The sequence below is a fragment of the Strix uralensis genome, chromosome 11 (assembly GCF_047716275.1).
Source record: "Strix uralensis isolate ZFMK-TIS-50842 chromosome 11, bStrUra1, whole genome shotgun sequence".
Lineage (NCBI taxonomy): Eukaryota > Metazoa > Chordata > Aves > Strigiformes > Strigidae > Strix > Strix uralensis.
In genome coordinates this window covers 8,628,027-8,655,322 of record NC_133982.1, presented here as the reverse complement: position 1 = coordinate 8,655,322, position 27,296 = coordinate 8,628,027, and the positions used below count along the sequence as shown (strand labels likewise).

At 37.1% G+C, this 27,296-nt stretch overlaps 2 protein-coding genes across 9 annotated transcripts in view; one reads left to right on the top strand and one right to left on the bottom strand.

Moving 5' to 3' along the window:
- The window catches only part of ENTREP2 (endosomal transmembrane epsin interactor 2), a 145,524-nt gene extending 121,051 nt beyond the window's left edge, over positions 1-24,473 (top strand). Inside the window, exons 6-13 of one of the 3 annotated variants that reach the window (XM_074881013.1) lie at positions 3,086-3,103; positions 5,685-5,845; positions 6,459-6,594; positions 13,300-13,375; positions 16,152-16,742; positions 20,842-20,916; positions 21,557-21,885; positions 23,883-24,473. In XM_074881013.1, coding sequence (XP_074737114.1) covers positions 3,086-3,103; positions 5,685-5,845; positions 6,459-6,594; positions 13,300-13,375; positions 16,152-16,742; positions 20,842-20,916; positions 21,557-21,885; positions 23,883-24,068 — 1,572 coding nt within the window. In that variant the 3' untranslated portion in view covers positions 24,069-24,473. The remainder of the gene's footprint in view (positions 1-3,085; positions 3,104-5,684; positions 5,846-6,458; positions 6,595-13,299; positions 13,376-16,151; positions 16,743-20,841; positions 20,917-21,556; positions 21,886-23,882) is intronic. The other 2 variants (XM_074881015.1, XM_074881014.1) reach the window with 2 other exon arrangements.
- A 1,018-nt stretch (positions 24,474-25,491) lies between these two features.
- APBA2 (amyloid beta precursor protein binding family A member 2) overlaps positions 25,492-27,296 on the bottom strand; it is a 122,815-nt gene continuing 121,010 nt past the window's right edge. For all 6 annotated transcript variants that reach the window (XM_074881009.1, XM_074881011.1, XM_074881007.1 and 3 more), the window contains one exon: positions 25,492-26,782. In XM_074881009.1, coding sequence (XP_074737110.1) covers positions 26,711-26,782 — 72 coding nt within the window. In that variant the 3' untranslated portion in view covers positions 25,492-26,710. The remainder of the gene's footprint in view (positions 26,783-27,296) is intronic.

Here is a 27,296-nt window from a genome sequence, read left to right as displayed (position 1 = left end):
CATTGTTTAACCCCTTATCCCTGTGAAATAGTAATAAAAAAACCCCTTCAGGGTGAAGCTTCACATTAAGTGAGAATTGATCTTATTACATAATTTTTATTATTTAACCTAATTATATCAAAACCTAAATATTAGTTTTTTTAGTACAAAGCTCACTTAAACGTACCGAAAATCCCAGATTACAATCCTTTTAGAAATATGCGTTGCTAATGATGTACATCCATAGAAACAACCTAAATGTAAATAGAGTTGGATAAATATTCCCTGCACCTCCACCACAAATAAAAAGGTAAAATAGAAACCTTTGGTGTAGGAAACCTTTTGACATTTTTAGAAAATGTACCATTTTCCACTTCACATTTTATTGGTAGAATAACAATATTTAATAATTAAGACTTTTAAAAATACGCCCAGTATTTCAGGAAAGATGTAGTGTCACAGACCAGTCCCTCTGAGACTACAGAGCTAATGGCTTACCATGGTTATAGGAACAGCAACTGAAAACAACGGAGCAGAAAAATTTGAATCTATGTTTTCCTTACCAAAAAATCTTCTGTGTTGCAATTTCCCTTTAAGATCAGGGACAAATTAGAAGAGTCAGCCATGATCCTTCTGTACTTGCAGACAATTAGCGTTTACATTTCCCTCCAGGAGATACTGATGCCAGTGTTTCAGAAAAGAAAAAACCTGTCCAGGAGGAGGACAGTTAATTGAAGACAGAATTATAGGCCCAAGTATATTGCAAAGAGATTTTACTATAGATAACATGCCAATATTTAATTATATGCAATTAGTAATTTTTATTTCCCATTCCCAAGAATTAGCAGATTTTTATAAATGACATCTAGATAGTGAAATGAGGATAATGAACCCCGGAGTCTCCAAAGGACTCATTTCAAAGTTACACAGGAAATTTATTAAATGTGATATGGAAGGCAGAGGTGGTAATTACATGCAGATATGGGAAATACTCTAGATAAGAAGATTCCCGTAGAGCACTAGCCTTGTACTATGGCAATTACTGGTTTAGATATGTCATAGTTGCTAAGCAGTGAATCCCAGCGCTGTCATTTACATGGAGTCTGTAGTGCTGGTCGGCTGCAGAATACGTAGAAGAGAGGATATCTTTGTTGATGTTTAGTGGGGATGTCCCATATCTGGAAATACTGGTGAAGAGTTCTTAGTCTCACAAATCTCAGGTAGAAGGGATTTACCACACTGTATCTTATTGGGTAACTGTTTCATTAGAGAATTATATTTACAGTTCTTATCTGCTGTTTCTTCAGTTCCTTAATTGAGACTCCTCTATCAGCTTTTACTTCAATAATCAACATATTCAGGACATAACTAATAAACTCCAATCATTCTGGTCACTTCAGTGACCAAGTTTTAGATGACATCTCAGTGAAGAGCTGGAAATTTGGTCTGACAATAAAAAAAGAGAGAGAGTTTTACAATCTTATTCATACCTATCTAATGGTGTTTGTTTCACCTTGAAGAGCTAAAACCTGAGAGAAGAGTTCTGTTATTCCACAAAGCACTGTCTTCTTCACTGGAAAGCGACAGCATGTGTGACTTGCTACAGGTTCTAAGCTTGCTGAGAAGGTCACTGGTGTGCAGCCCTACAGTACTATGGCACACAGATCCTTGAGCGTAACTGCGTTTTCAGAAAACTTTTACCTCTTCTGCTCCTGCTGGAAGTGGTGTGCTTCTAACATTTGTGTTTCTAGTTCTCTGCTTGCTAACAACTTGCTGCTGATGCCATGGCTAACTTCTGTATTGAATTCAGGTCCAAGAAGTGGGTACAAAACCACAGCATTGTATGACTTTCTTGTTTACCCTGCTGCAACCAGATAGTGTGTTTTATTCTTCCCTCAGAACTGTAAACTAAATAACAAATTAAGTAGTCCTCAGTATGAAATAAAGAAGAGGGATGTTTAAATCAGGCTGTTTAACTCTGTCAAAGTTAGGTATGCCCAGGTAAAGCACACAAAATTCTGTGTGCCATGTGTGCACTATGTTGCACATCCACTTAGCACATGCACTGATCTATGTATAATGCCTATACATAGGCACGTTCCACAGACTAAAGTAAGGCCATCTTTAGTCCAAGGATGAGAAAAAAACCTGCATGTGTGTAATAGTTGGAGTGCCAAGCTTCAAACATAAGTTGGCTATTTCCTAAAAGAAGAGCATGTATTCTAGATCTGTATGTATTTCATTGTCTGTTGGACTTCTGAAAGCTCCCAGCAGTTCCAGGTGGTCAACAGAAATGGTTGAGGATTTGGGATTTCCAGAGCCAGGGGATATCTAGTTATGCCTAGTAAATATGTTCAAAATGTCTATTGATAGCTATAAAGTTATGCAAAGTTTTTAACACTGTTGGCTATTTACAGTGTTTAGCTTTTGGTGCTATTTGCTGTTCATCCTTGTCTGCAACCATTTTCTACCCATTGCTTCTGTAGTGGCTATTGGTTTAAGCCCAAAAGCCTGGCTAGGAGACCTGTTTTGTGAGTTGTTCCATAGTGTGAGCTATAGTTTTTGAAATTACATTGAATGCAGCTTGATCTTGTTTATACCTGTGACTGAACAGACCACCCCATTTTCAGTTTGGCAGTTCTTGTTGTTGCCTATCCTACTTGCCATCAATGTTTTGAGACTGATTTTTAGTAACAACTGTCTGCAAATACCAAAAATGTGTTTCCTTGTGAAAGCATTTGTCAGTGTTCCTCGACCTAGTCCAGCTTTGTTAGCTGTTTGCATTTTCTTACTGTGTCTTTTTCTCACCTATGGACTTTGTATGAAGTCTTTGCTGAGCCCCTGCCAGCCTTCACCATTTGAGACTAACCCTTAAAGATTCTTAAAATACATTTTCCTGTAGGAAGAATAAACTTTTGCAGGCTAGCAGAGATTAATAGATAGGGAGGTATGGAATAAAATATGATTTAATCCCCATGTAGTAGCTTTCTGATTGTTTTCTCAAGGATGTCTGTTCTTTGTGATAATCCCTTATATTTGCTATTGTTTCATTTCCTGCTAGTCTCCCTCTTACAGCCTTTCTCACTTTAATTTCTGTGCCTTCCAGCAGGATGATATCACACAGGTAAACTGTTGTTTATAAACACACCCCCCAAACGTGCATCTTCCCTGTCCGTTTTGCCACTCATTTTCAGCATTGGTCACACAGAGTTTGTTGCCATGACTTGTATTCACAGTAAAGGTTTTGAAAGGGATGCAAATGATTCTGCTGTTAAACTGAACTGCATCTAAACATTAGGTCTCTTCCTTCTTGAACCATAGCCTCTTCTACCCTGTGTAAAACCTTTCCCTTCTGTCACATCCCACAAAATGTATGCTGATAGTTCATTCACTGTAAAAGTGCTGTGTGTTTAATTGCCTTGTTTGGAGGAGTGTTAAGAGTATTGCTCCCTATATGTGACTGAATGAAAGAGGCTCCAGGGAACTCGAGAACTGAAGGGATGGAGCTACATGTTCTCTGGTGCAAACCAAAGCTTGAGTTCCATGGCAGTGTACAGAAGTAGACTGGGACAAGGTAAAGAAAGCTGTAAAAGAAAATTGTTAGTTTTCAGACTGTAAAAATGACCCAAATTATCAACTCTACTAGGAAAATGAGTGTAGTCCTGAGTTTGGTGGAATTAAGTAGGGTACAAAATGTGAGCCAGGGTATGCAGATATTTGTCTTTGTTATGATAAATTTTTATACAGTTTTTAGGTCACTAAGCTGAAGTTTGTCTTGCTTCCTTTTTCCCTAAAAGATTCTTCAGTGTGTTTGGGATGGTAGCAGACTGATGACTGCTGATGATTGTATCACTTAGGGCAGAAGTTTGATGTTTAATGGTTATATTAAGGTAATGTTACAGTTTGGGAAATGGCTGTTGAAAGATCAGGTGTATTTAGACCGAATGACTGCAAAAACGTGGTTTTATTCTGTAAGACAAATGTGTACTTGAAATGTTATTACAGCATCACATCTCACATGAAAAGAGGGTGCTTAACTGCATCAGGTATTTTATGTAATGAAGAATAAATCAAGTAGGTGTCTTTTATTGCTGTACCGTCAGTAGACTACAGTGGCTGAAAGTCATTGATTGACTGTCAGATACAATGATATAACATGTTCTGCAGAGGAGGTTCTTTGATAGTTACTTGTGAAAATATCTCTAGAAAGCTGATTAGTAAGCAACTAATAGTTCATTTTCACAAACAATTGAAATTGGTCCTCCCGACCCTCTGTTGTGTCACAGCTCTGACCTTTGAAACAACATACATAGTGTGTGTTTAGTAGAATTAAGATGTATCTCAACATTTAAATACCAAAGACCAATATAATTTCTATGGTAATGTAAATTCAGCATAACTGCACCAAGTTAAATTTGAAAAAGTGAAAAATATAAAACTGTGACATTAAAAATTAAGGTAATTTACTTTCTATTTGCTGGATCTCCAAAGCATAAGCATTTTCCCTTTTATTTCACCTCTTAAGCCTTTATCATGGATTTAAAGAAATAATAATGTAATGACACAACAGTACAAAGACATACATTCTCTTGTTCCAGTATAAAAAAGAAATGTGCCTTCGGCACATTCTTAGCTCACTTTTTTTAAAGAGCAAAGGCTAAAGAGAAGTCATTTACTGATCCAAGAAAAGCGATATGACAGAAGAAGCTTGCCTGGAGAAGGAGGAATTCTTCTGTGTTTTGGATTGTCTTTAGACCCCCTTTTATCCATGGGGATGATATAAAGCCAGGTCAAGGTGGCTGGTTTCCTTGTGATCTGCAGAATAGTCCATACTTGATCTTGAAGTAGTTTAAGCTTTTGCTAGATGACAGTGTTTCTGATATTGAAGGTATCAGAATGGCTATGCTAGAAGCTGTTCCTGTCACAAATTTTGACAGTAGTTCTCAGTATGATTACTTTTTATTATTTGGTGTAGTTAATTTTTTTTTTGGTTTTGAGATGTTTATATGGAATAAATGTTTTTCTTACTTTCATACCAGTATTTAAAACCTTTATACCACATTTAAGTGTGCAGTGTCTGTATCACCAAACCACAAATAGCTATTATATTTTACAAGAATAATAAAGAATAGTTATAAATGGCCCCTGTTTTGGAAGTGAAAATAGATGGGCTATTTGTAGTTGCCTTATTCAAAATTTAATGAATATGTGGTAGCTTGTTTCTAGTTTGGTTTATTTGGGGTTTTGGGGGGTAGTGGGGTTGGGCTTTTTTTTGTGTAAGCGCGAGGGATTTTAGATTGGAAACAAAACCATGCAAATAGTAGTTGTATCTATTGTTCATCAGTTATTAAAATACAGCTGATTATGTAGTGCTCTAATAAAATTGTATTACAAGGTAGAACTATTTATTGAAAAGCTATTTAATTTAAAATATCTATGTTCTGCATCCTAAGAGCGACTGACTTTGAGGCACAGGCCTCTCTAAGTCTTTAGTAAAACCTTGTGTTACATTTTGGCAATTTGACTCACACTCCTCACTGATCTCAGGTATTCTTAAGCTTCCACAAGGGTCTTGTTCATTTCAGTGTGGATATTAATGAAACTGGATATTGGTCAGGGTTGCTAATACTGACCTTTTATTAAAATTTTTATTATTGGTGATGATGTTTCTACCATCTGAAGGAACTTGACATGTTCATTTTCAGTTTCTGCCACAGAGGCCACATTCTACCAATCCTGACTGCATGACTCCACATGGAACTATCCTGCATCAAACCTTGGATTTTGATGAGTTCATACCACCAATACCGCCTCCACCCTACTACCCACCAGAATATACCTGCACACCAGTGATAGAGGCACAGAGGTGATTCTTCTTCCCTGCAGTTACAGTCATCGTGTAGTTCTGAGCTACAGACTCTGAAGCTCTTTGAAAGAATATGAAGCCAAGTAATGTCCTTCACTTACATTAGGTGCTTCTTTTCCAGAGAGATTACATACATTTTTTGCAAACTTGTTAGGATGGACCTGGAAATATTTGTGTTAAAGCACTGCCGTAATAGAGAATTGATTGAACTTCAAGGATAACAATATCTGAACTTAAAGCAAAGATCAGCTTATAGGTGATCCTTTCACAGTTGTTAATGTTATATGCTTGAAGTTGAATATGAAATTTAATTTTCTAAGGAAATCATTGCAGTTAATATATATTAATGTGGAGTATTGGAGGACATTAATGACTGCAAAAGAGGGTGGTAGAGATGGCTGGCATCCAAGATGAGATACAGTTTTTAAAGCTACCCTGTGAATGAGGGCTTCATTTTGGTTGTCTGATAAATTTGTTTAATATAATACTTCGTAGTGTATTGGCTTTGAATTCAGAGAATGCTCTATATCACTGTGGTGTAGGTAATAGTTTGCCAAATAAATCCAATGCCATTTCTTCATAATTAAGTTTGCTTGTTTGTGTTTGTAAACAGAGGTCTCCATCTGGACTTTCCTCATTCCCCATTCAGTGCTTTATATGAAGTAACCATTAACAGCCCAGGAATGCTGTATCCAACTGAGCTGCCCCCTCCTTATGAGGCAGTGATTGGAGAGACACCTGCCAGTCAGGTAAGGAAAGCCAAAGGAAATTCTTTACACAGTCTTCAAATTTTCATGATGTGAAACATTTTTAGATAAATTTAATGATCTAAAATAATTTAGGAGTTAACTGTACTTTGGGGGAACAACCATTACAAAATAGTTATATTCTTTAAACACATATTTCAGACCATTCTCTTTAAAAGGGTTTAACTAACAAATTTTACTTAATATGTATTCTCCTTATGTACTTGTGCATGTTTGGGCAAATGCTTATGAAAGTAGTAATATTTCAGCTGATATCATCCATTTAAAAAGTTGTATGATACTGGACTGTCAGTAACAAAAACCTAGAAGAATGGATTGGAATCACGGAGCACAGTGATTTTCCTTATTTGAAATGGATAATGATGTTTTAAAATGAGATTACACTTCTTAATTTCTATAGGCAATGAGAAATCTTGATTAGGAAGCAGGTTTATTTTCTGTAAAACCCCTACAGTTTTTTATTCCAATTACTGATGATAGTGGATTTGCCACAATAGAGTACTTGAGTTTGGAGCTCAGTATAACAGTGTAGGTTTAATAAGGAAAAAGATAACTGTGTGTTTTGTGACACGTAATGCTAATAACTTCTGTATATTTGTGTATGTGTGTATATAGCATAGAGCTCATGGGACATTTGGTTCTTCTCTGCGTGTGATCTGAGCCGAGATAATTAAGAATTCCCATTTTAAACTCTATGTGTAGGTAGAACATGTACTTGAAAAGTCCCAACAAAAATCTCTGTAAATAACCTCAGATTAACAAAGTTAAAAATACACATTTGCAGTCCCCCACTTATGTCAGATTTCAGATCATGTTCTGGAAAAGTACTGGGAGCATCTGGTAATAGTATAGGTTCTTACAATGCTATGCTCTAGTCTTGACAGGATGCCTTGAACTCAGTGCAAAATTTATTCTTTAGTAGTTGTAAGATACAGCCTCCATAAGGAGGCTCCTATCAGGCACCAAAGTGCTAGAAAATGATTCCTGCTTCAGTGTTAGATTAGCTGGTAAGAAACCATACAGAGCAAAGATTTGAATGATAAAAGGATAAGGACATGTTCTTCCAATGAAATAGCAATGAGTAGTGCTCTGTCTGTTGCTTATATTTTGGCTGTTACAGCTTTTAATAGCTTCTGCTGTTCTGTAGCAGAAACAGTTACTCCTGATAGTGCATAACACCTTTATTCTGAACTTTGAGAAAGGATCCAGTATACTTCAGACAAATATTTACATTCTACTTTTTGCCTTATTTTTTACTATACAGGATCAACTCAACTGAAACTAGACTGTACATGTATCTGCATGTACAGCCAAAGCTAATTTGAGCAAAGTTTTGCTTGAAGTGATGTATGATAATTGAATCAGCTGTCACAAATGGGAAAATACTTAGAATTGCTTTTAGAAACTGTAATTCTTGCAGGCTTCAGTAAAAACTCAAGGAGTCAAACATTCTAGATACTGCTTATCAGTTGTTAATAGCACATTGTGGAAATATGTGTGTTCAGATTGCCAATTGCACCCACATTACAGAGGGGAGTACTTTGCATTTCCCCAAAATATAACATTGAGAAGTTTGCTAGTGATGTTTTTTTCACATTGGGAGAAACCACAAGTGAAACCACAAAACTAAAGAAATTATATAAATTTTTACTATTATACACAAGAAGATTATTAAGATAAATTAATAAGACAAGTGTCTGAGAAAAAACAAAATTTGAGATACACAGTCCCTGGCAAAAATGCTATTAAAAAAACTCCAAGATGTGCCTAACTTTGCAGCTTCTGTGACTGACAAAGCAGCTTCTGACAACTCTTCTAGTCCTTGCCTTGTGTCATACCCTCTGCCACCTGCCACAATAAACAGGCCAATACCTTTGATTTATTTGGCTATAATAAAATGAATCGATATAAACTGCTTGTTCCTTTCTGAACAGCAAAATTGGAGTTTCCAAGGTCATCTCCTTCCTAAAATATTTTTTTATCCAAGTTCCATCCTTTTTCTTTACAGTAACTCAGAGGAACCTGCAAGCCCTGGAGGAGTTGATATTTTTCAGTGATAAAAAAAAAAAAAAAATTGGCAAAAGTGATATGAATTATACACGGTTTGGGGGGAAAGAGGAGGATCATATCTGTGATAAGACTTCGTATGTGGTACTAAGTAAAGTTTAGAAAAGTGTCTATACTTAAGCACAAAATCACTTTAAGCACTCTTCTAATTGCAATTACACTTTGCATGAGCATTGACATCCAGCAGCACAATAGCACCAGCATATAACAAAAGTATAATTTAACAAGACATAATTTAAAGCAGCAAAGTCATGCTCTTGCAAGAATAGCATCAGCTTTAATAAGTAGATGTTTTGACTGTTATTTTTTGGCATCTGGGGTCAGTGTCAGTGCTTTGCCTATTCATCTCTGGCCACCTGGGTTCTAGAAGCGTTTGTTCTAATCGCAAATGAAAATGAGTGGTGATTTTTAATTTCTCAATGGCAATAATTATATAGTTTCTTACCAGGAGCAAATTTATGTAAGCCTGGTAGTTGCTGGTTCAGAGAGCTTGTAGGAGCAAAATAACAACATGTGCTGAGTATCAGAAGTGAAGTATGTTGACAGCGCTAACTAAAGCCTACACAGTGACTTTGTAGCCATATTCGTAACAACAGAAGCCCGAACGTATTTTTTTGCAGTCAGTGTCCCAGTCGGTCTGTAAATGGAGGAATAGAGCCAAAGTCCAAGACAGTTTTAGGTCTACAAGAGGAACAAAATGGAGTCCTAAATTCTTACTTGATACAAATGCTCCCATATAATATGCACCAAGCTACAGTACAGTATGAACTGAAATCACTAGATTTTTAAATCCCTCAAAGGCAGACTTTGCAATGGAAATCATGGCAGAGCTTTAGCTACAGAAGTGCTTCTGGAAACCATTATGTAATAATGTCATAATTGTAAAACCTCTTACTGAGCATCAAGCAATAGGTTTTGCTTGCTTTTAAATGGATTGAGGCCCTTAGAATTTTATTAAATTGTATCAAATTAGACTCAATATTTCATGCATTTCATGAGCAACAAATGTCAGTCCTAATTTGAGTGGTTGCATCTAAGTAAAAATTGCTGTAGTCATCTGTACTGATTAGGAATTCCCATTTTACGACTGTGAAAAAAGTGGTTTTCACACTGTTTTCCATGCAAAGTGTTGACAAGGATAGAGAAAAGACAAGAGCAAATAGATCAGGGTTCTGGGTGAATTATACCAGTGATTGTTTTATAAGGTTTACTAAACTGTAGGCTGTGCAGGCTTGTTAAAAGCATGGTTTTCTTTCCTTTTCCTATTGACAGCTTAGTGACTGTCGTTACAGTCAGACGACTGTCGTTACAGACTGTCGTGTCTGAGGATGTGCACGTCAATAAGGTTTTGTTACCCTAGGCTGTGCAGGAACCTGTATGAAACCATTGCCATCCCTGTGTGAACCAGAACTCTGACCTGACTAAAAATTGTCAGTGTTACCTCCTACAATTAAAACCATGGTTCTCCTTCCCCCAAGCAAGAAGGTTAATCCATTCCAAATACATATAAAATACATTCAGCAATTATTCTTGTAAATGGAGAAAGAACAAGGGAAGGAAAAGGAAAAATTAACACATTGTCCAGATCAGTTTAAATGGCATATGTTTTGCAAAATATGGCTAAACACTGAAAAAAGTAGGAGAAATTCAAATGATATCCCTGATTTCTTCTGCATGCCCAAAATCTTGAAATCTCTCATTTTCCCACTATTAAGGATGCTAGTTGTCAATGAGGCCCTTAAGAGATAAACCTTAAAGATGATGAGTGCTTTTCTCTATGTGGGGGATTTTATACAGAGGGGAATATTCACAGTCTTCCACTTGGTCTCAAAAAGCAATTTCTGTGTGTGTAAATTTGTCCCATCATTTGTCATGTTGCTGGGGTTTGGTTGTGAGGTTTGTTGTTTTTTGAGGGTTTTTTTTGTTGGGTTTTTTTTTTTAAATTTCCGTGAGTTGTAATTAGAGAAAACTATAATATAATATAGTCTGCAGTATGTAAGCAAGCATCCAGAAGTTAAGCAGAGAGGCCATGTCCTTTGATTCACATAGTAACGAGTCACCTCTGAGAATGTTATCTTGTTTATGCAGCCCCATGTCTTTAGATATGCTGCTGCAGGGTTTTCAGCTTCTGTAGGAGCCTCTGAGATTGAGGCAGAGCCTGAGAAGGGATGTGATATTTGGTGGCTGAGCTTTTGTGACCATCTAAATTCCAAAGGATGTTAAAGGCTGATACAAATCTCATTGCATGGAGGAGAGTGCCAAGAACAGTTCATCTCTGTAGTTTGCCTAAGACCTGACTCCTTACCCTAGGTGAACTGAAGGACTCTCAATATTAACACCCAACTACAAGGTAAAATAGTTTGTCTCCCACCCATGTTGGAATACACCTTGGGTCCATGGTGTGTTCTGTGCAAGCTCTGTTCCCACAAGATGTCAAGGCAGAGTACTGATAGCTGCTCTGTGGCTTGTGTCAAATGAGTTCAGTTGTCTTTTTCTCAGGTCAAAAAATTCTGTCAATTATATAATTGTTCCCTTTGGCAAACTAAGCAGAGAATAAAAATTATTAAAAAAAAAAAAAGGATGTGAAGATTGAACTGTTGTAATCTAGATGTGTCTGTGTAACAGGAAACATACATACATGCATACAATGTATGTATTTCTTCTCCCTGTAAAACAGTGTGGGGTTTTTGAGAGATGCGGTATTTTGATTTCAGGAATTTTTTCACAAGCCTTAAGTTTGCTTAAATGCTGTGTAATAATGTTGTTAATACTTTAAATTTACTATATCAAAGCTACAGACAGTTCTTTTTCCTTAGTACAGGTTTGCCAAAACCTCAGCCTTGCATGGAACTCATTTTATAGGTACTAGTCCATTTTATAGGTACTAGTCCATTTTATAGGTACTAGTCCATTTTATAGGTACTAGGCAATGTCACTGCAGCTGCCACGTGACTGAGAATGTAGAATGTCAATAAATGTTTCAGCACAGATATTCAGCAGATATTTTCCTGTCAATGATCAAGAACTTATGAAACTACCTAGATTTAAAAAGAACCCCTAGACTTTTAAAAAGAAAGAGCCTTAAAACATTGTGTTAATTCTTCCAAAATGTAGTTAGTCTGATTGAATTTTCTCCAGCAACAAAGAGCATTTGAGAACATTACTTACTTTTCCAGTTAGTTCCCAGCAGTTCTGCAGTTAGTTCCCAGGAATGGTCTGCAACTTAGAGTGACACAACTCATTTATTTTTTTTAACACAGGTGTGATATTGTGCAATAAAGAAAGATCCTTTAAGAAATTTCCAAGCAAATTGTTTAAAAATATGAGTGATTTCACTTATTTTTTTCCAGTCCTCTATTCATCTATTCCTGAGTTAAAGTGTTTCTGGTACCGTTCTTTGTTTAGAGTTGTATTTTCTAACCTTTAGACTTAAAATCACTTTTAAAAACTGAATTTGTATCAGAAAAAGTTTCCTGATCACTTGATCATAGTAAGCTATGGATAGATATGTAGAGATAGATATTAGAAAAAAATTAGTGAGCACACTACGTTATGCATATATATGTGTGCATTAATCTACACTGGCATGTGCACTGGAAGCTCTTTCCTTAATAGCTTCCCAGTAATAGTGTCACATTCAATTTTTTAGAAGGCCAGATACAAATTAAGCTCTTGACAAAAAGGTTTTCACAGAGGTGACTGATGGTTATTTCTAGACTCTGTCACCAACCATAATAAGCTTTTACTAGTTAATTGTGGCCCTACAGACAGAAGCAGATACAATGCTTTCTGCTAAAGGTGGTATCAATCTCATTCCCTTTGACTTTTCTTTATATATTTTTATCATCATGATCGCAAAGAACTGCTAAAAATCTAATGAGATTGGCAACAAGGTCAAATAGAAAGTTTAATAAAATCAGTAGAAAGAAAATTTCCTAAATTTCAGGTATTTATGGATCAAGTCTTTCCAGCAGGACTGATTCTATATTTTGTTCACATGACTCTTAAAAGTGAAGTGAAGTTACCCACTTAGATCCATCCTTTCAGAAAAAGGGTGAGTCCTAGTATTATCTCCCTTCAGCAATCTCCAGTAGGCTGGAGAGCATTCTACATTAGCCACCTTGGGTGGCAGTGATGTTACAGGGCTTAAAAATCCATTAGTGTTAACATCTCAGCAAATAACCAAAGGAAAATACTGCTCTTGTGCTTGGTTTTGTGGTTCCTGTTGTTCTGTATCCTATTTTAGGGTGATACAATGTGGTGGGAAAAAAGCATAATATGGAAAAATGCAGATTGCTTGTAATAAAACCATTAGTTTTAAGCATTGCAGACGTTAAGTTTTGTAATCTGGCCCTGCAGCCCCAGCTGCCTGTGAATTCAAGTTTAGTTTGTAGATGCTGGAAAAATGGAAACTTGCTTTAAGCATGTTCCTTTGCCCTGCATTTGTTCCTGACCCAAAGACATTGTAAAATATGGTATCTTTAAATAGTTTTCAATCTGAATAGCAGCTTATGATAGTTATTTCACAGTGTCAGGTGTGTTCTTAAGGTCATGAGCACTATACTTTGTTTTGGTAAATTGCAGGTTAACATGCTGTTTCATTAAAAAATGTTCATTTAGGCCACTGGTACTGATCAGCAAGCATCCGAATCAAGCTTGGGTGAGAGGAACACGACCCTGGACTTCAGCACACAAGGTGATCATAGCATTGTGTTTGTCTACTTGAGAAAAATGTAGTAGGATTTTTGAGTGGACTTTTCCTTCTCTTCTGTCCTTCCCAATGGAGATTGTTAATGGCTAGGAGAACCTTTTCACAGTCATAAACTGATGTGGTTGGAAATGCAGAGGAGAGTTTTGTTCAACAAAGCACACTATGTAAAGGCCTTTGAGGCAGATACAGCAACTGTAATTTCCCTTTGAAGAGTTATGCACATAACTGGCAGTTTGTTTCTAACCGTCAGCAGCCATGGGTGCCTTCCTGATTGTCCATGTGTCTTCTCCATATAGTGGTTTCCTGGCGTGGCTTCCAGAAGCCTGAATAGGAAGCTTGCAGCCTGAAGCGTAGATGGTTGTGAATGCAAGTAGAAAAGCCTGTTTGTTTAAAGTTTAAAAGTTACTAGAACAGACCTCCTTACCATGTGGGTTGGTATGGAGGGCTTTTTAAACATTAGAGCCTCAGTGCATCATGAGATGTCAAGCAGTTTGTATGAAATAATTATTTTAGTAAAACTTCCATTAAATACTTTTTCCACATTGTATTCATATCATGTTAATGAATACACTGACAGGTGTTCTCAGTTGGTACACTTATGGGAGGAGAGGTAGTGGCAGAGTGGTCCGAGAAACAGAAACAGTCCTCTCTCGCCTAGCATCCAGAATGGGACTGACAGCCTGTTCCTACACACACAGACCAGCTGTTCTGTGAAGTAGGCTTTCAGTTCCCAGAGCCACCAGTGGTAACCTTTAACTACTGCTAAATAGTAATTATTCTTTTAAAACCTGGTGTTTGACGCCTGCAGTGGAGTGTGACAGCTGAAGGTGACTAGTTTTTAAGGGCTGCTGTTAATAAGGGCTGTGTCTACAGAGCTAGTTCCTAAAGTTCATAAGTACATTTGGACTTCACATCCACATATGAAAGTCTAAATTTTAAGGCCAGTGCTAGAGTTTTGACTATTGAGAAGCAGTGGACCAGCTCTCAAGCCACGGTTTTGACATTACATATTGTGCAGGTCGCACATGAAAGAGAAATAGGAAGGTTCTTGGCCATGTTTTATTCACGTCAAATCAGTCAGGTGTCACCATTCCATGTCTTTTGAGCAGTGATTGCTTCTCATCTGCTTCAAGCCCCTCCTCCTGCTGTCTGTAGTACCAGAAAAAACATGCCAGTGAAAGAATAGAACAGTAAGAAGCTGTAAATACAGTTTAAGGCCATTGAGTCGAGGTAGTAAATGGTACAGCTGACCACACTCTAGTTACCAATTAAATCAAATCAACCCAGAGAGAGTTTGGACAGTGAAGATCTGTGCTGCGAAGACAGGCACAAATTGGATGCTTTCATGTACCCATACAAACTTTATAGGTTTTTCAAAGCTTGAGTTAAGGGAGTATGTTGCAAAGAATCATCTAACTAGGTAAAAAATGTTTGGGGGCTCATCACAAATATAAATGGTCCAATAAGGCACTGTACCTAACACATAATAAACCATGCATATTATGCATTTTTAGTGTAATGTAGATGTATAGATGTATTTCCATTATTGATTATGTCCTTTTTGGCAATGTTATGATTGCCTTGTAAGTGTCACAAATTTATTTCCTGGAAGCCCCAAAAGAAAATAGTTGTGATACTTTTTATGTGAGAAGAAAATGTCCTTCGTAACATCCAACCTCATGAATATTTGATTTTCATTTTGATAGTTAATTTCCCTATACTGTAGAAAGCTGCTTCCTAGACCCCAAAACATGGGAGCACTTAACAAACGTTCTCTAATTCACTAAAAGATCCTATTTTTCTATTCCTGAACAAAAAACAGTTAAAATACGCTTATCTCATCAGTATGGTTAGCAACAGCTGTTATGCAAAGATGAGCATCAGAGGCTGCTGAGCTGAATAGAATTATGTGATTTGTATTCTGTAAATATTTTGATTTTAGATGTAGGACTGTAAGGAATTTCAGTTTGATATGGGAAAAGTGTTGTCTATATTATTGGAGCCTGGAGACTGGATTATCTGGTTTTATTTTCTTTATTTTTGTCATGACTTTGGGAATAATGCAGAGGCAAATACTTATTTTCATACAAGGGGCCGTTTTCATCTATAACATAATATTTGTAGTCATCACACAGGAAGTGATAACAATCTCAATCTTTGATAGAAAGGACTTCAAAGATTATGTGACCTTGCATAGAATGTTTAGGTTCTATCTGAAGTGTTTGTCACGTATTTTGTGTGCCAGAGAGATGTTACATGATGGCGAGTCCTCATTTGTAAAGAACTTAGATATATGCTTCAGGAAAATGATTGATTAGCAAGTGTTAGGTACAAAGCTAATGTTGATAGTAGTGATAGGTTTAAAAGTGATCAGAGCCATGTTTTTTCAGCATTTGTGTAAAGTTTTACTTTTTCTACCACAGGCAATCTCTCGCTGTTTACCAGAGAAACCAGTAGTGAAAGAGCTGTTCCTGTCCCAATGTAGTTATAGATAATATTTTGCCATCAGTGCTCAAGCATGCTTATTAGTTGGAGAAAATACTTGAGGACAGCACAAATTGTCTTTGCTGAAGGACACTAGAAACAAGTAAATTACTTCAGTCTTTTTTGCTTTGGCGTTCTGTCATCTGAAAGCTTTTGAGTAATTATTGACGTACTTGCCAATTACTAAATTTAAATCAGTATATTGAAAACAGGGTCGGAGTGGGGAAGAGGGAGGAGTAAGAAGTCTTTATTTTTCTCTGAATCTCTTTTTATGCAGCGTCTGTTGAGAGCACCTCTTTGATGGTCTCTGAGGCTGTTGATATCCCAGACCGCAGCTACTCCTCTGAAGATCTTTGCTCACTGGAAGTTCAAGGATCTCTCCATTCTGCAGATCTTTCTCCCTACTGTGCAACCCCCAAAGGGGCTACGGACCAGAGCTGCAGCACTCTGGATTGCAGCACCCGCTGCAGGTTCCACAGAACTCGCTCAGAGGGTTTTCCTGATGAGGACGACAGTTCCCACAGCCGAGCCTCTATAAACAGGTCTCAAGGACAGGAAAAGATCTGTGCCCATGGCAGGTCCTTGGACTGTTCCTCAGACAATTTCAGCCCCTCAGAAAGAGAACTGCAGGGTTCTGCTCAAGAGAGCATTGCCACGCCGCCTTTGAAGCAAAAGAAAATCTGCTGTGCAGACTTTAGCCAGCCTCCTGTCCCTTCCCAGACCTCTCCCTGTTTTGGGTCCGCAAATACTTCACCATATGCGAGTGGCCACGAGAGTGCTGTCCAGCAGCATCACATTACAAAATACCGAATTTCAAATATAGTCCGATCAACTAGTGACCCTGTATCATGTTCGTCTTGTTCAGAAGGTAGGTGTAGTACCACGAGGCTGATGGAGCATGGAACAAATGAGTGGTATGTGATTTATGCAGCAATTGGTGCTACTGGAAATTACATGAAACATTCCAGTAAGGGTTGGCTTATATGTGAAGGCTTTAGTTTCATGCACATTTTCTAGATTTGAAAATTTTTAAGAATGGAAATGAGAAAAGTGACAAAGTGAAATTAATTTTGGCTTTTCTAAATTGTACCAGCCTTTCTGCACTGCTCAGAAAAACATCCCTTGAGCAGATGCTTCCATCTCTCCATTACTGTTATATTGGGAAGCTAAACTAAGAAGTTGAATGGTAGCTGGGGTCTGTTTAGGAAACAATTAACTGAGCTGTCATGCTTGTAATACAGCAGGTTGTGTTTTCTGCAGGTGACACTGACATTGACAGTATTGGTGCATGTCAGAGGCAGTCAGTGTGACTGTAGTGGCAAGTTGGAGTGTATGGTGAAAAGTTTTAAAGGACAAAGAAATGAAAGATGATGCACATGACGATGATAAATGAAAAGGAAAGCTTTTGACTGTCATGGATAAGCATCTTCTGCTATTAATCAACTTTTAGACAAGTAGGGAAGAAGAGAGGAGACGTTAGCTCAACAGTATATCTTCATAAAAATCTGCTTGTTAGTGGAAATGTTTGATTTAGTAGAGAATGGCTAGATCAAATAACAGGAATGTAGAACTGTCTAAACCATTTGAAAAGTGCAGGTTTTACAAAAGGATGTAAGCTGTTTAGAGACATTCAAAGTGGTAACCTGGAGAAGTGGTTTGAAAGTAAAGATTAAAAGCTTTGTAGGATGTCATAGATTGTGTTACTGTTACTGATGCATTCGGTGGGCTTTCTAAGGGATCTAGAGGAAGAACCATGTGACTAGCTCAAAACAAAAGTAGACAAAATGCTGAAATAACTGGTTTCATTTAGGAAGATGCGTTGGTTCTGTTACACTTTTTGCACCATTATTCTGTTTCTGTGATTTTCAGAGACCTCATACTTAGCTCAATAATTGAATGTCTTTTACCTTTAGAAATCTAGCCTCAGCATCCTGTCCAGGAAAAGTGAATCTTTAATCTAGAAGTCTGCATTTATTTTATGAAATTTACTCAGCTAGGATATATGTGCTCTGAAGCTGCTGTGCAGACAGTAAGTAGGAATTTCTGAATCCTTTCTACTGTGCCAAAGACAAGAACAACAGCCTCTTCTGGATTATGCTCTGCAAGTCTTCAGTATTGTGCTCCATATGCTCTTTGAGTAGTGTTTGAGGTTACTGTCAGCAGCCTATCTACATGTTCTAGCTGACTACTGGGACACCTGGTAGAACAGATGCTCTGCCCTCATTTTTAACATGCACTGAATGCATCCATCGTCTTTTCTGGGGAAGTGGCATTACAGGAACTATTTTGACTAATTTCCAAGTTCTTAGCCCTACATGAGTTGAGGGACACGGGTTGGACATTACTGAGCTGTAGGTGAGCTTAGCAAAGATTGTAATAAAGGAGCAGAGATGGTACTAGAGATACTCATATACACACAGCAGAGGAGGGAGCAAGAGAGGAAGTAACTCATAGGGAATGTGTTTGTGCTGACCTAGTTTGCCATCCTGCTGCTGCCTACAGAAAACTCTTTAAAATGAAATCTTTAAGAGAAGCAGTTGAGTCTAGGTGTGCATATTTCCTTCATTTATATGTCTGGCAAACTACAGTTTGCAAAATTTTACTCTGTGAAGGTTTTCACAATTCACACCACTTCCCCTTCCTCTACCTTTTGTTGAACTTTATTTGGTAATCATACATTGGTTAGAAGCAGCACAATTCTAATAACATGTACCAGCTGTTTATAGCAGCCCTGAAGCTAATTTTTCCTAAGCTGTGACACACAGCTGAAATTCTTCATAGTCTTTATAACTTTAAAAAGGCACTTGATCTAGATTTTTCAAGACTAGCTATTGGTATTCACTGCAGAATTTTAAAATACATCCACAGAGTTGCACAAGAGACAAAGGTAAAGGGAACCAACTGAGCTCCATCAACTAACCAACCCAGGAGAAAAAGTGTTTGGGGTTTTTTTCAGTAACATACACTTACTTTTTAAAATTGTCCTGGAGTAGAACAACTGGTCAAATAGATTGACCATATGAAAGATAGAGGTGTAAGTACGTATCATTAATACTAGTAACTCGTGTAAGACACTGTATCTTTTGGAGAACTGAGGGGTGGGGGAGCTTCAGGCATGTTCACAAAGGTGAAAAAACAGAGGTGAGGTTGAGTTTGATTTTGTCTTAGGACCCGATCTTTCTGCTTTAAGAAAAATTACCAATTTATCTTCTGATTAACCTCCCTATACAAGTCAATGTGAACAGATTTAGAAGCGCAACCTTGAAATTTCCTGCATAGAGTTTTGTTAAATGGGTCTTGAATGTTACTGTGATTGCACTGCACATGGTTTGGAACAGAAATTATTTGACACGGGGATGTTGATGTGTGCAACAGCATAGTGACACAACAGCAATGAGATCTAATAAATTAGTAATTTGGGAATTTAAATGCTGGCATAAAACTGGGCTTTTAGGTCATTAAAACACAATTCATGTGCTTCAAGCACATCTTGAAATGATGGGGTCCTTATGGTATACGTAGTCAATAATTCTCTCATTAATCCCTTAATGCTGACAGTGAGCTTGTTTGTTTGTTTTGAAACATCTGACATTCCTAGTAGAGAAATTATAGATGAAAGTTAAGTTTAATAGGTGCCTTCATAGTCACTGTGTGGTCCCTGGACAATGTAAGTATGGTGGGTTCACCTACAATCTCTGTAAGAAATAGTTCCGCCTTAAGAAAAATACTTATGAGTAGGTTGCACATTTTTCTGTGTTTTCTCTGTAAAGTTTATCATAGCAAAGGAGGACAAAATCAACTTCTAGCACTGATGTTTGTTACAATAGACTTAGTCTATCATATCTGATTATAAATTATGTGGCTATATCAGTTAAGTGCCTAAGTGATTATTGTAGTGTCTGTGTTCCAGGTAATTCAGGATAATGTCTAGTGGTGTAGTTTTAACTGTGCCGCAAGTACATTAAGCAGTACAGTAATGGATGGGAAGACAGAACCTCTGAAGTGTCTCCTCTTAATAAGCATGCCATGATTCGTGTGTTGCAGTACTTCAGCATAATAAAGCGAATTAAAGACAGATCTTCTATGTTTGTAGCATCTTACATTTGTTTTCATTTAATTATTCACTCTACCAGAGAAGATTATACCGGCTTTTCATTATAAACTTTCCCTGAAGATATGGAAGAAAACCTCTTCTAATCTACCTAGAAGTTCAAAACAGTTTTCAGTCTCAGAAACAGATGTAAACAGCCTTAGCATAAATGTGAGGGTTTATTCCATCTTGACTATCACAAGCTTGAAATCAAAAAGACTGCAGTGGTAATTCCTGTACAATGTGATCTCATCATCATTGATCCTTGTGCTGGCATCCCAGAAACTCTCATTAGAAGGCAGCTATGTCCAGAGCTGTTTGTAGATGCTCTGTAACCGCTTGTTATTGATTGGATCATCAGTAACCATGCTGGTCACCTACCTATTAATTTAATCAGTGGTGGATAGCATTTGTCCTACAAAGAATGAGAATCTATAAAAAAAGGAGGTAGAAATATTAAATAAAATGCTGAGTTTATAGAAATAAGAGGGATTCATCTTTCTTGGTTTTCCCATTTTCTGAGATAAACTCTGTCTGCCAAGGGAATACAGGAAAGTCTGAGGTCTGCCCCTAACAGGGAGCCTTCCATATCTTCAGTGCCTAGGCCTAAAATATTTAGGATTTTGTAGCTGTATAACAGAGAGGAAGCCATCAAGCAGGAACTGTATCTTTCTATTTGTATTTGTTTAACAGCTTATAGGACATTTCTGTGTATAGTAGCTTCTCTTTATGAATGGGCATTTTGAAAGTAGTATTACTTCTGAGTAGTTCCATTCTGTAAAGAAGATAATAAAAGATTCCAATGTATTTTTCCTTGCTTTGGGCAGAGGATAGCAGGAGTTGATTGTGCTCTTTCTGTCTCTCTCTCTGGTTAAAGGTGATAATTGTGCCTGGACTCCTGTATGTAGCCAGCGTCAAGATGCAGGATTATCTCCAGCTACATTAGAAACAGGTGAGGATGAGTTTTCTAAAGCAGGATCATATGGGTTTCCTTCTTTTGTTTTAAAAATAATTAAAAGCTTCTAATAGAGAAACAAGCTCTAGAAAATTTGGGGCAGAGAAATCACTTACTAACAGCATACATATATGATGTACGATGCTGATGGAACCAGCCTTTGAGTGAAAATAAATGCTGTGAATTAAGCCCTCTGTTTTAGTTAGCCTTTTTGCTTTCACTGTGTTTCTTACTGGTCTCTCTTGTAGAGGGAGGGAGGGGCTGGGCCTAAACCATTGCAAGTTACATATGTAAAACTGAGTAGCTGGTGTTTCCCCTTATCATTAATGTCATCTGAAGTCCCTGAAAGTAGAGATAACAAAAATGTCTGTGATTTATGAAGTACTTTAATTACCCATGCACTCATCCTAAATGAAGTCCTTCTTGGTCATGGGAAAGAGTCTTACTCTTGACCCCTGGTTAAAATTACCCATTGCAATGTTTGCTTGATTGCATGTTTTTGTTATGCTTCAGACAAAACAGACATTTTATGACAAAGTAAAAACTTCTATGACAATATTTGTTTTGCCTTTTTTCTTTTTTTTTTCTTTTTTTTTTTAACTATTACTTTAAAGATATTCTTCCCCCCCTTTTTTAGTTCCTGTTTCTGGTTCTCATATGGCTGCCTCTGCTTGTCAGCATTCTTTGAGCAGTTTCCTACCAACTGGAAAACAGAGGGATGCAAGGAAAACTGATCTACACCTAAAGCCAAAGGCTTTGCACACAGTCTCAAAAGAGCGACCACACTCTTTAGTGGACCTTAAGGCCTATAAAGACACAAAAATTTTAGTGGCAAAATTTTTGGAACATTCGAACTGTAATCTGCCTCCAGAAGTACGCCATGTAGTGAACAGCATACGATCAGTAATAAAATCTGATGAGAGACACATGGAAGAAGCCATCTTCAGTGCCAATATTATAGACCAGGTAGGCCATTTATGTTCTGAAGATCTGTTCAACCATGATAGACAAATACTTCATTTAAATATTTCTACAGGTTTAAGTACTTCAGACAATTCCTACAGTTCTTCTATAGTAACACAGCTTTAATAAGAAATAATTTATATTTATTGGGTAGCAATGCATTTTACACTGAAGCACTCATAAATGCATTTAAAATTCTTCAGCTGGTCCCAGTAATATCCTAAGAGATATATAGGGAGATGATTTACACACTGATAATCATCCTCTTATTTCCAACGTCTTTCTGCACCTGTGACTGTTCCATACATGAATTTGTGTTTATATACAGAGATACACAGAACTGACTCGGATCTGTTGTTTTTTCAGGCAAATGTATTTGTACAGCATAAGCTACTAGCTGAAAAGAGTGGGTAGATATACAGGCAGGGCCACAATCTATCAGAGCAGTGCCGTTACCCTTACTCCTGGCTAAAAGAATGATAATGACTCGCTATTTTTAAGAAAAAGAATTGAGAAATTGTGCTTTTCCAAATGAAGGAATAATGCATCTTCTCACCTCGAGTGAGAATAAAAGAGGCATAAGGCTTGGAAGGAATCCTGTAAAACAGGGGAATTAGTAGTGGCAGCAACTTCTATTATCTAATGCATTGTTTAATAATACATCTTTTTTGCAGGAAGAAAGGTAATGAATCACCTCTTGCTAGTATTGTTACCAGACTGATAGCTATAGAAATTAAGTTGCTTTTCTGTTGTCAGATTTGAAAAGCGGAATGCTCTTAGCACTGACCGCATTCAGGTTGCCTGTAGGGTTTCCACAGTGCTGGACAGACAATTAAGAATACACGCTTGGGGGCTGTTTCCCCCCCTTCAGAGATATTGTCATTTCTACGGTACTAGTCTGCTGCTCCCTAAGTGAGGGAAACTGGCCAAGTATTAAAAAAGGATGTAATAACACTTAAACAGCATGTGAGATAGTTTGATGTGTAGCAGAAACATTTAATAAAGCTTGCTGAAAGATTGTTTTTGCCACCTGTGAAGGAACAGAGAAGTAGCACTGCATCAGTTACCTCTGTAGTCACACGGGTAGAAAAGCAGTACTATCATGACGTATTTAAAGGAGTGTCAGTATGGAATTAATTTTAACATTTTATTGCTCTACAGAATTTATAGGTCATTAAATCGTCAAGGTTAGAAAGTTGAAAACAATTTTTTTAAAATGAAAAAAACATAGTTTCTCACAAAACAAAACAGTATAAAAAAATCTGAGTGTTTATGTAGATCATAAAAGCAGAAACCAATAGCACAATTTTTCTCCTGTGTGGATTTCTTAGATCCTGGCAGACGTAAGTTTTTTTCACATTAAAAAAATAATTTTAGTAGGGGTTTTTTTTCCGACAAAAACCATTATTAATTAGTGAAAGTCCAGGGCATCCCAGCTGTCTACTTAAGAAGTCACAAAAATTTGGGTAAAATAGTTGTGTAATTCAGATTGGTGAAGTAGCTTGACAGTTCTACTAACACCAAAATGTTTGTTTACCAGGCTTGCAAGGTTTTAGTTCTTTTCCACCCTCAGCAAAGCTAGTGAAGCATCTCTCTCTCCTAAAAGAACCAGATGAGTTTAATTTTCTCCAAACTTGTATTTTTCAATTATAAGGCAGAGCTGCTGCCTTTTCCCCAGGTTTCCTTTTCATTCATATAGAGTGAAAGAAATGTGTGTTTGCGCCTTTGTTGATTCAATGCTACGGCACAGATAGGAGGCCTGATGCCTTGTGAGCCTGACTGTGCCTTCCAGTAGCCAGTGCTCAGCCCAGACCAGCTGTAAGAACAGGAGAGGTGGGAGGGTCTCTGGGTGGCTGCAGAAACACACATCTCCTCTGGGAGAGTTCCATCATTAGATAACTTAAATGAAATAATATTCAGGGACTGAACCTTTTAAATGAAAAAACTTCTTACCCTGTTTTCCCCATTTTTTCCTTCTCCATTCCTGCCCTTTTAAACAGGTAATTACGAGTTCCCAGCAGAATGTGAATACCTCTAGAAAGCGACTTCAGGAAGATCTTCATCTTCAGAGCTGTGGTGCTCTGAGCTCTCCAGTTGCCTTCTTACGTAGGTCCCATATCACTCGCAGTTTAGAGCGGGACAGGCCACACAGCTTAATTGGAGTTTGCCGGGAGACCATCCTTTGATAATATCCACAGGTATGTGATTCCAGCAAAGAGAATTAAGGAAGAAACCAGGACTGGGAGCAATACAAGTAGTGGATGACTTAAAAAGGAAATAGTGTCTTCCTTTGGAATTCCACTTTTTTCCAACTGCAGGAGGAGAACACCTGTTTTTCTGAATGTAAATTTCAGCCCTGATTTTTGCAAAATTTTAACTGATTTATTAGTAAAGTCATAACAAATGTTTTCCCAACCAGAAATGCGCTTATTTCACTGTACTTACAGAAATGCTACTGATGCTGCCTAGCATTTCTTGAAAACCTTACAGAACTGCCAGAGACCGGCTGTACAACTTAAAAGTTGTATTTATTAAATGTACCTCAAAGTGTTTTAACTATGATCGGTGTTTTAATAAAAAGTATTTCTGGACTTTGGTTTTTCTACAGCTGATTTGGATAGAAATGTAAAGGTGATTCATACACACATACAGTGCTGCTTCTAATTCATTCTTCCAGTGTATTTCATGCCAGGCTAACTGATCTGTCCTATAAAAACTGCTCCCCTCCCCCCCCAGTATGTTGCCCTTTTAAATTATAGTAACGGCTGCAGTGTGGTTTCTTTTTGCTTTGTTCTGAATGCTCATGAGTTTATTAATGGAGTAGCGTATGCTATTGAGAACTGACGTTTAAGTACTCTGCAAATTGTGACCAAAGGATGCATTAGGGAAGAAGCCTTTGAAATTCTGCATTTCCAAAAAGCATATTTCACTCCAATTAGTAGTTTTGACAGTTGTATTACTGAAACATGTCCTTGTGGTTCTGCTGCATTTATGATTTATTTAACATGGATCTTAAAAAAAAAAAATAATCAAAAAGTAAATATTATTGACACTACTTTGATTACCAGCATAAACACAGGTCTGCCAGCAACGTCCTCCAGTGCAAGCTTCATCCTGTCTCTCAGAGGAAATTGGAAAAGTCTTAAACAGAAGGTTCTCATAAAGAACCTACCCCAGGTTGCCGTTTCAGGGTTTTAATTTTTTTGCAGCAGTGCTTGTCAGTAGCGTTAGTTTCCATTTGAGGTTTAATCATATACTGGTTTCATTTGTGTCACTCTGAGCTGGGCAGACATCCTGTGAAAAGGTCACAAAGGAATGTAGCTGAAGATGGGTAGTTTAAGTTTTACAGAATCATCCATTTTAATGTATTTTAATTATAGCATGCTTCTGTATTGATGTGACGTTACAGTGACATCCAGTGGCAACAAGGTATGCTAATGGAAAGCATCTATTCTCAAGATAATGATACACAAATTCCTAATTCAAGAGATGAATTTCTTTTTTAAAAAATAATTGTGACCTTTGCAACTGCACTTAGATGAAGAATTAAATGATCTTCTACTTGGATCTTTTTATTAGTAAACTTACACAAAAACAAAATAAGCGAGCTTCCTTTATTATTTCAGATTTATTAGTGATAATAGGTTAATTCTTTCCTAAGGTCAGTTGCATGCAACACACTACTCCTTGAAGTACAGTCATCTAAAGCTCTTTAGTTACTGCATGGTAAGGCTTCTTAAGTCACAGTGTATTTTCTTCAAGGCCTTGGCCAAAAAAAAAAAATCTAGACAAAAAGTTACACCAATTAACATTTATCTCATAAGGAATACAACTTTACTACTATTTTTTTTATCTACACACATTCTAATACTGCTGATGGTGCTAGGTTATTTGTCAAAACAATTTACATTCAGAACACATTGCCTTAGGAATAAGAATGCTTTATAAAAGACAGAAACAGGTAAGCATGGCTTTCCCATTTTGAGCTAATATAAACAAAAAGGTAATATGCAAAAATTAAAGAAAAAAAACCCCAGCCCAACACATACATTACACAACCTGTGCAATAAGTTATCAATGAAATAACTCTGTTAAATCATAAAAATCACAAGCATTAAAAATAAATATGTATCTAAATAAATATTTTGATTTTAATCTTGTGGCAATTATTCTTTATTTAGCATATGAAACACTTGTTACATGTTTATGTTCACACCTTGCCAAACAGGTTACACTTGTCATAACAATACCAAGTACTACAGTGGTTTTCTTTACATTAGAATCTAAAAGTTTTAACTGCACACATTCCTTTCCACTGAAATACCATCTATTCGGCACCAATTTTAAAATTATGCAAAGCCATCATTATTGGACCACTTTATGGGACTGGGATTTTTTTTTTACCTTGAACCAGCCATAACTTTCTCTAATTGCTTCTCTGCCATTTCCTGCAGTCTCATTCATCAAATATTCACATTCACCGTGTTATCAAACAAGACAGACATACATACATCACTCCACATAAAGGTTACAAATAAATATGTTTTAAGTTTTATGAGAAAAGAGTTTAGAAGATGTTGCAAAATACTTAAATGTTTTACAAAGATTTTTGTCAGTGATTATTGTCCTTGACCATCCTTCTCATCACTTTTTGGCAAAGAAATAAAAAGGAAGGAGAGAAAAGGCAGAGACACCTGTCTGTTCCTTGTTTCGGAGTCCTCAGGTCAGCTTCAAAGCCTTCCATTCATACAAAATACAAAATCTCTTCAGCTATGAGGGCTTCAGCTTTGATGGAATCATTTAGTTGTTTTGCTGCAAGAGTCGCATGCTAGATGTATAGGGGTGTCTCCTGCCCAGTTAGAAGTCTGAACATGGCAGCTGGCATAGTCTTCATGTGAATCTGTCAATAGATTTACACAGAAATTAACAGAATTGTTACCAGTTTAAAATAATCCATAAGACCCAGTCTGCTGTTCCCTGTGGTGTAAGTGCATTTATTGTCCTGGTTTCTATAGATGTGAACGTTACCAAAGTTTCTAGTTCAAAGTTCTCTGGTTGTAACAAGACAGTTTGCTGTCTTTTGCTTTTTTTGTGTAGGGTTTTATTTTTTTTAAATGATGACAGGATGCAACATCATACAGCTTAAAAAGACACCTAACCACTTTCTATTATATCCTACTTGAATTACAGCCCTTAAAAAAGAAGCAGCACAAACCTCTCTGAAAATTCATTCTGCTGTTCTGGTATTAACTGAACTTAGATTTTCCTTCTGTCTTGCTTCCCTGTGGGAATGTAATTTCGTACATATTCTCTCCTAATTGGAGTATGATCCTCTGAACACAAAACTTGGGCTTTATCACCTGGTATTTAAATGCCAGTCAAGAGTTTGGCGAAACAGCTTCTCTCATGGTATT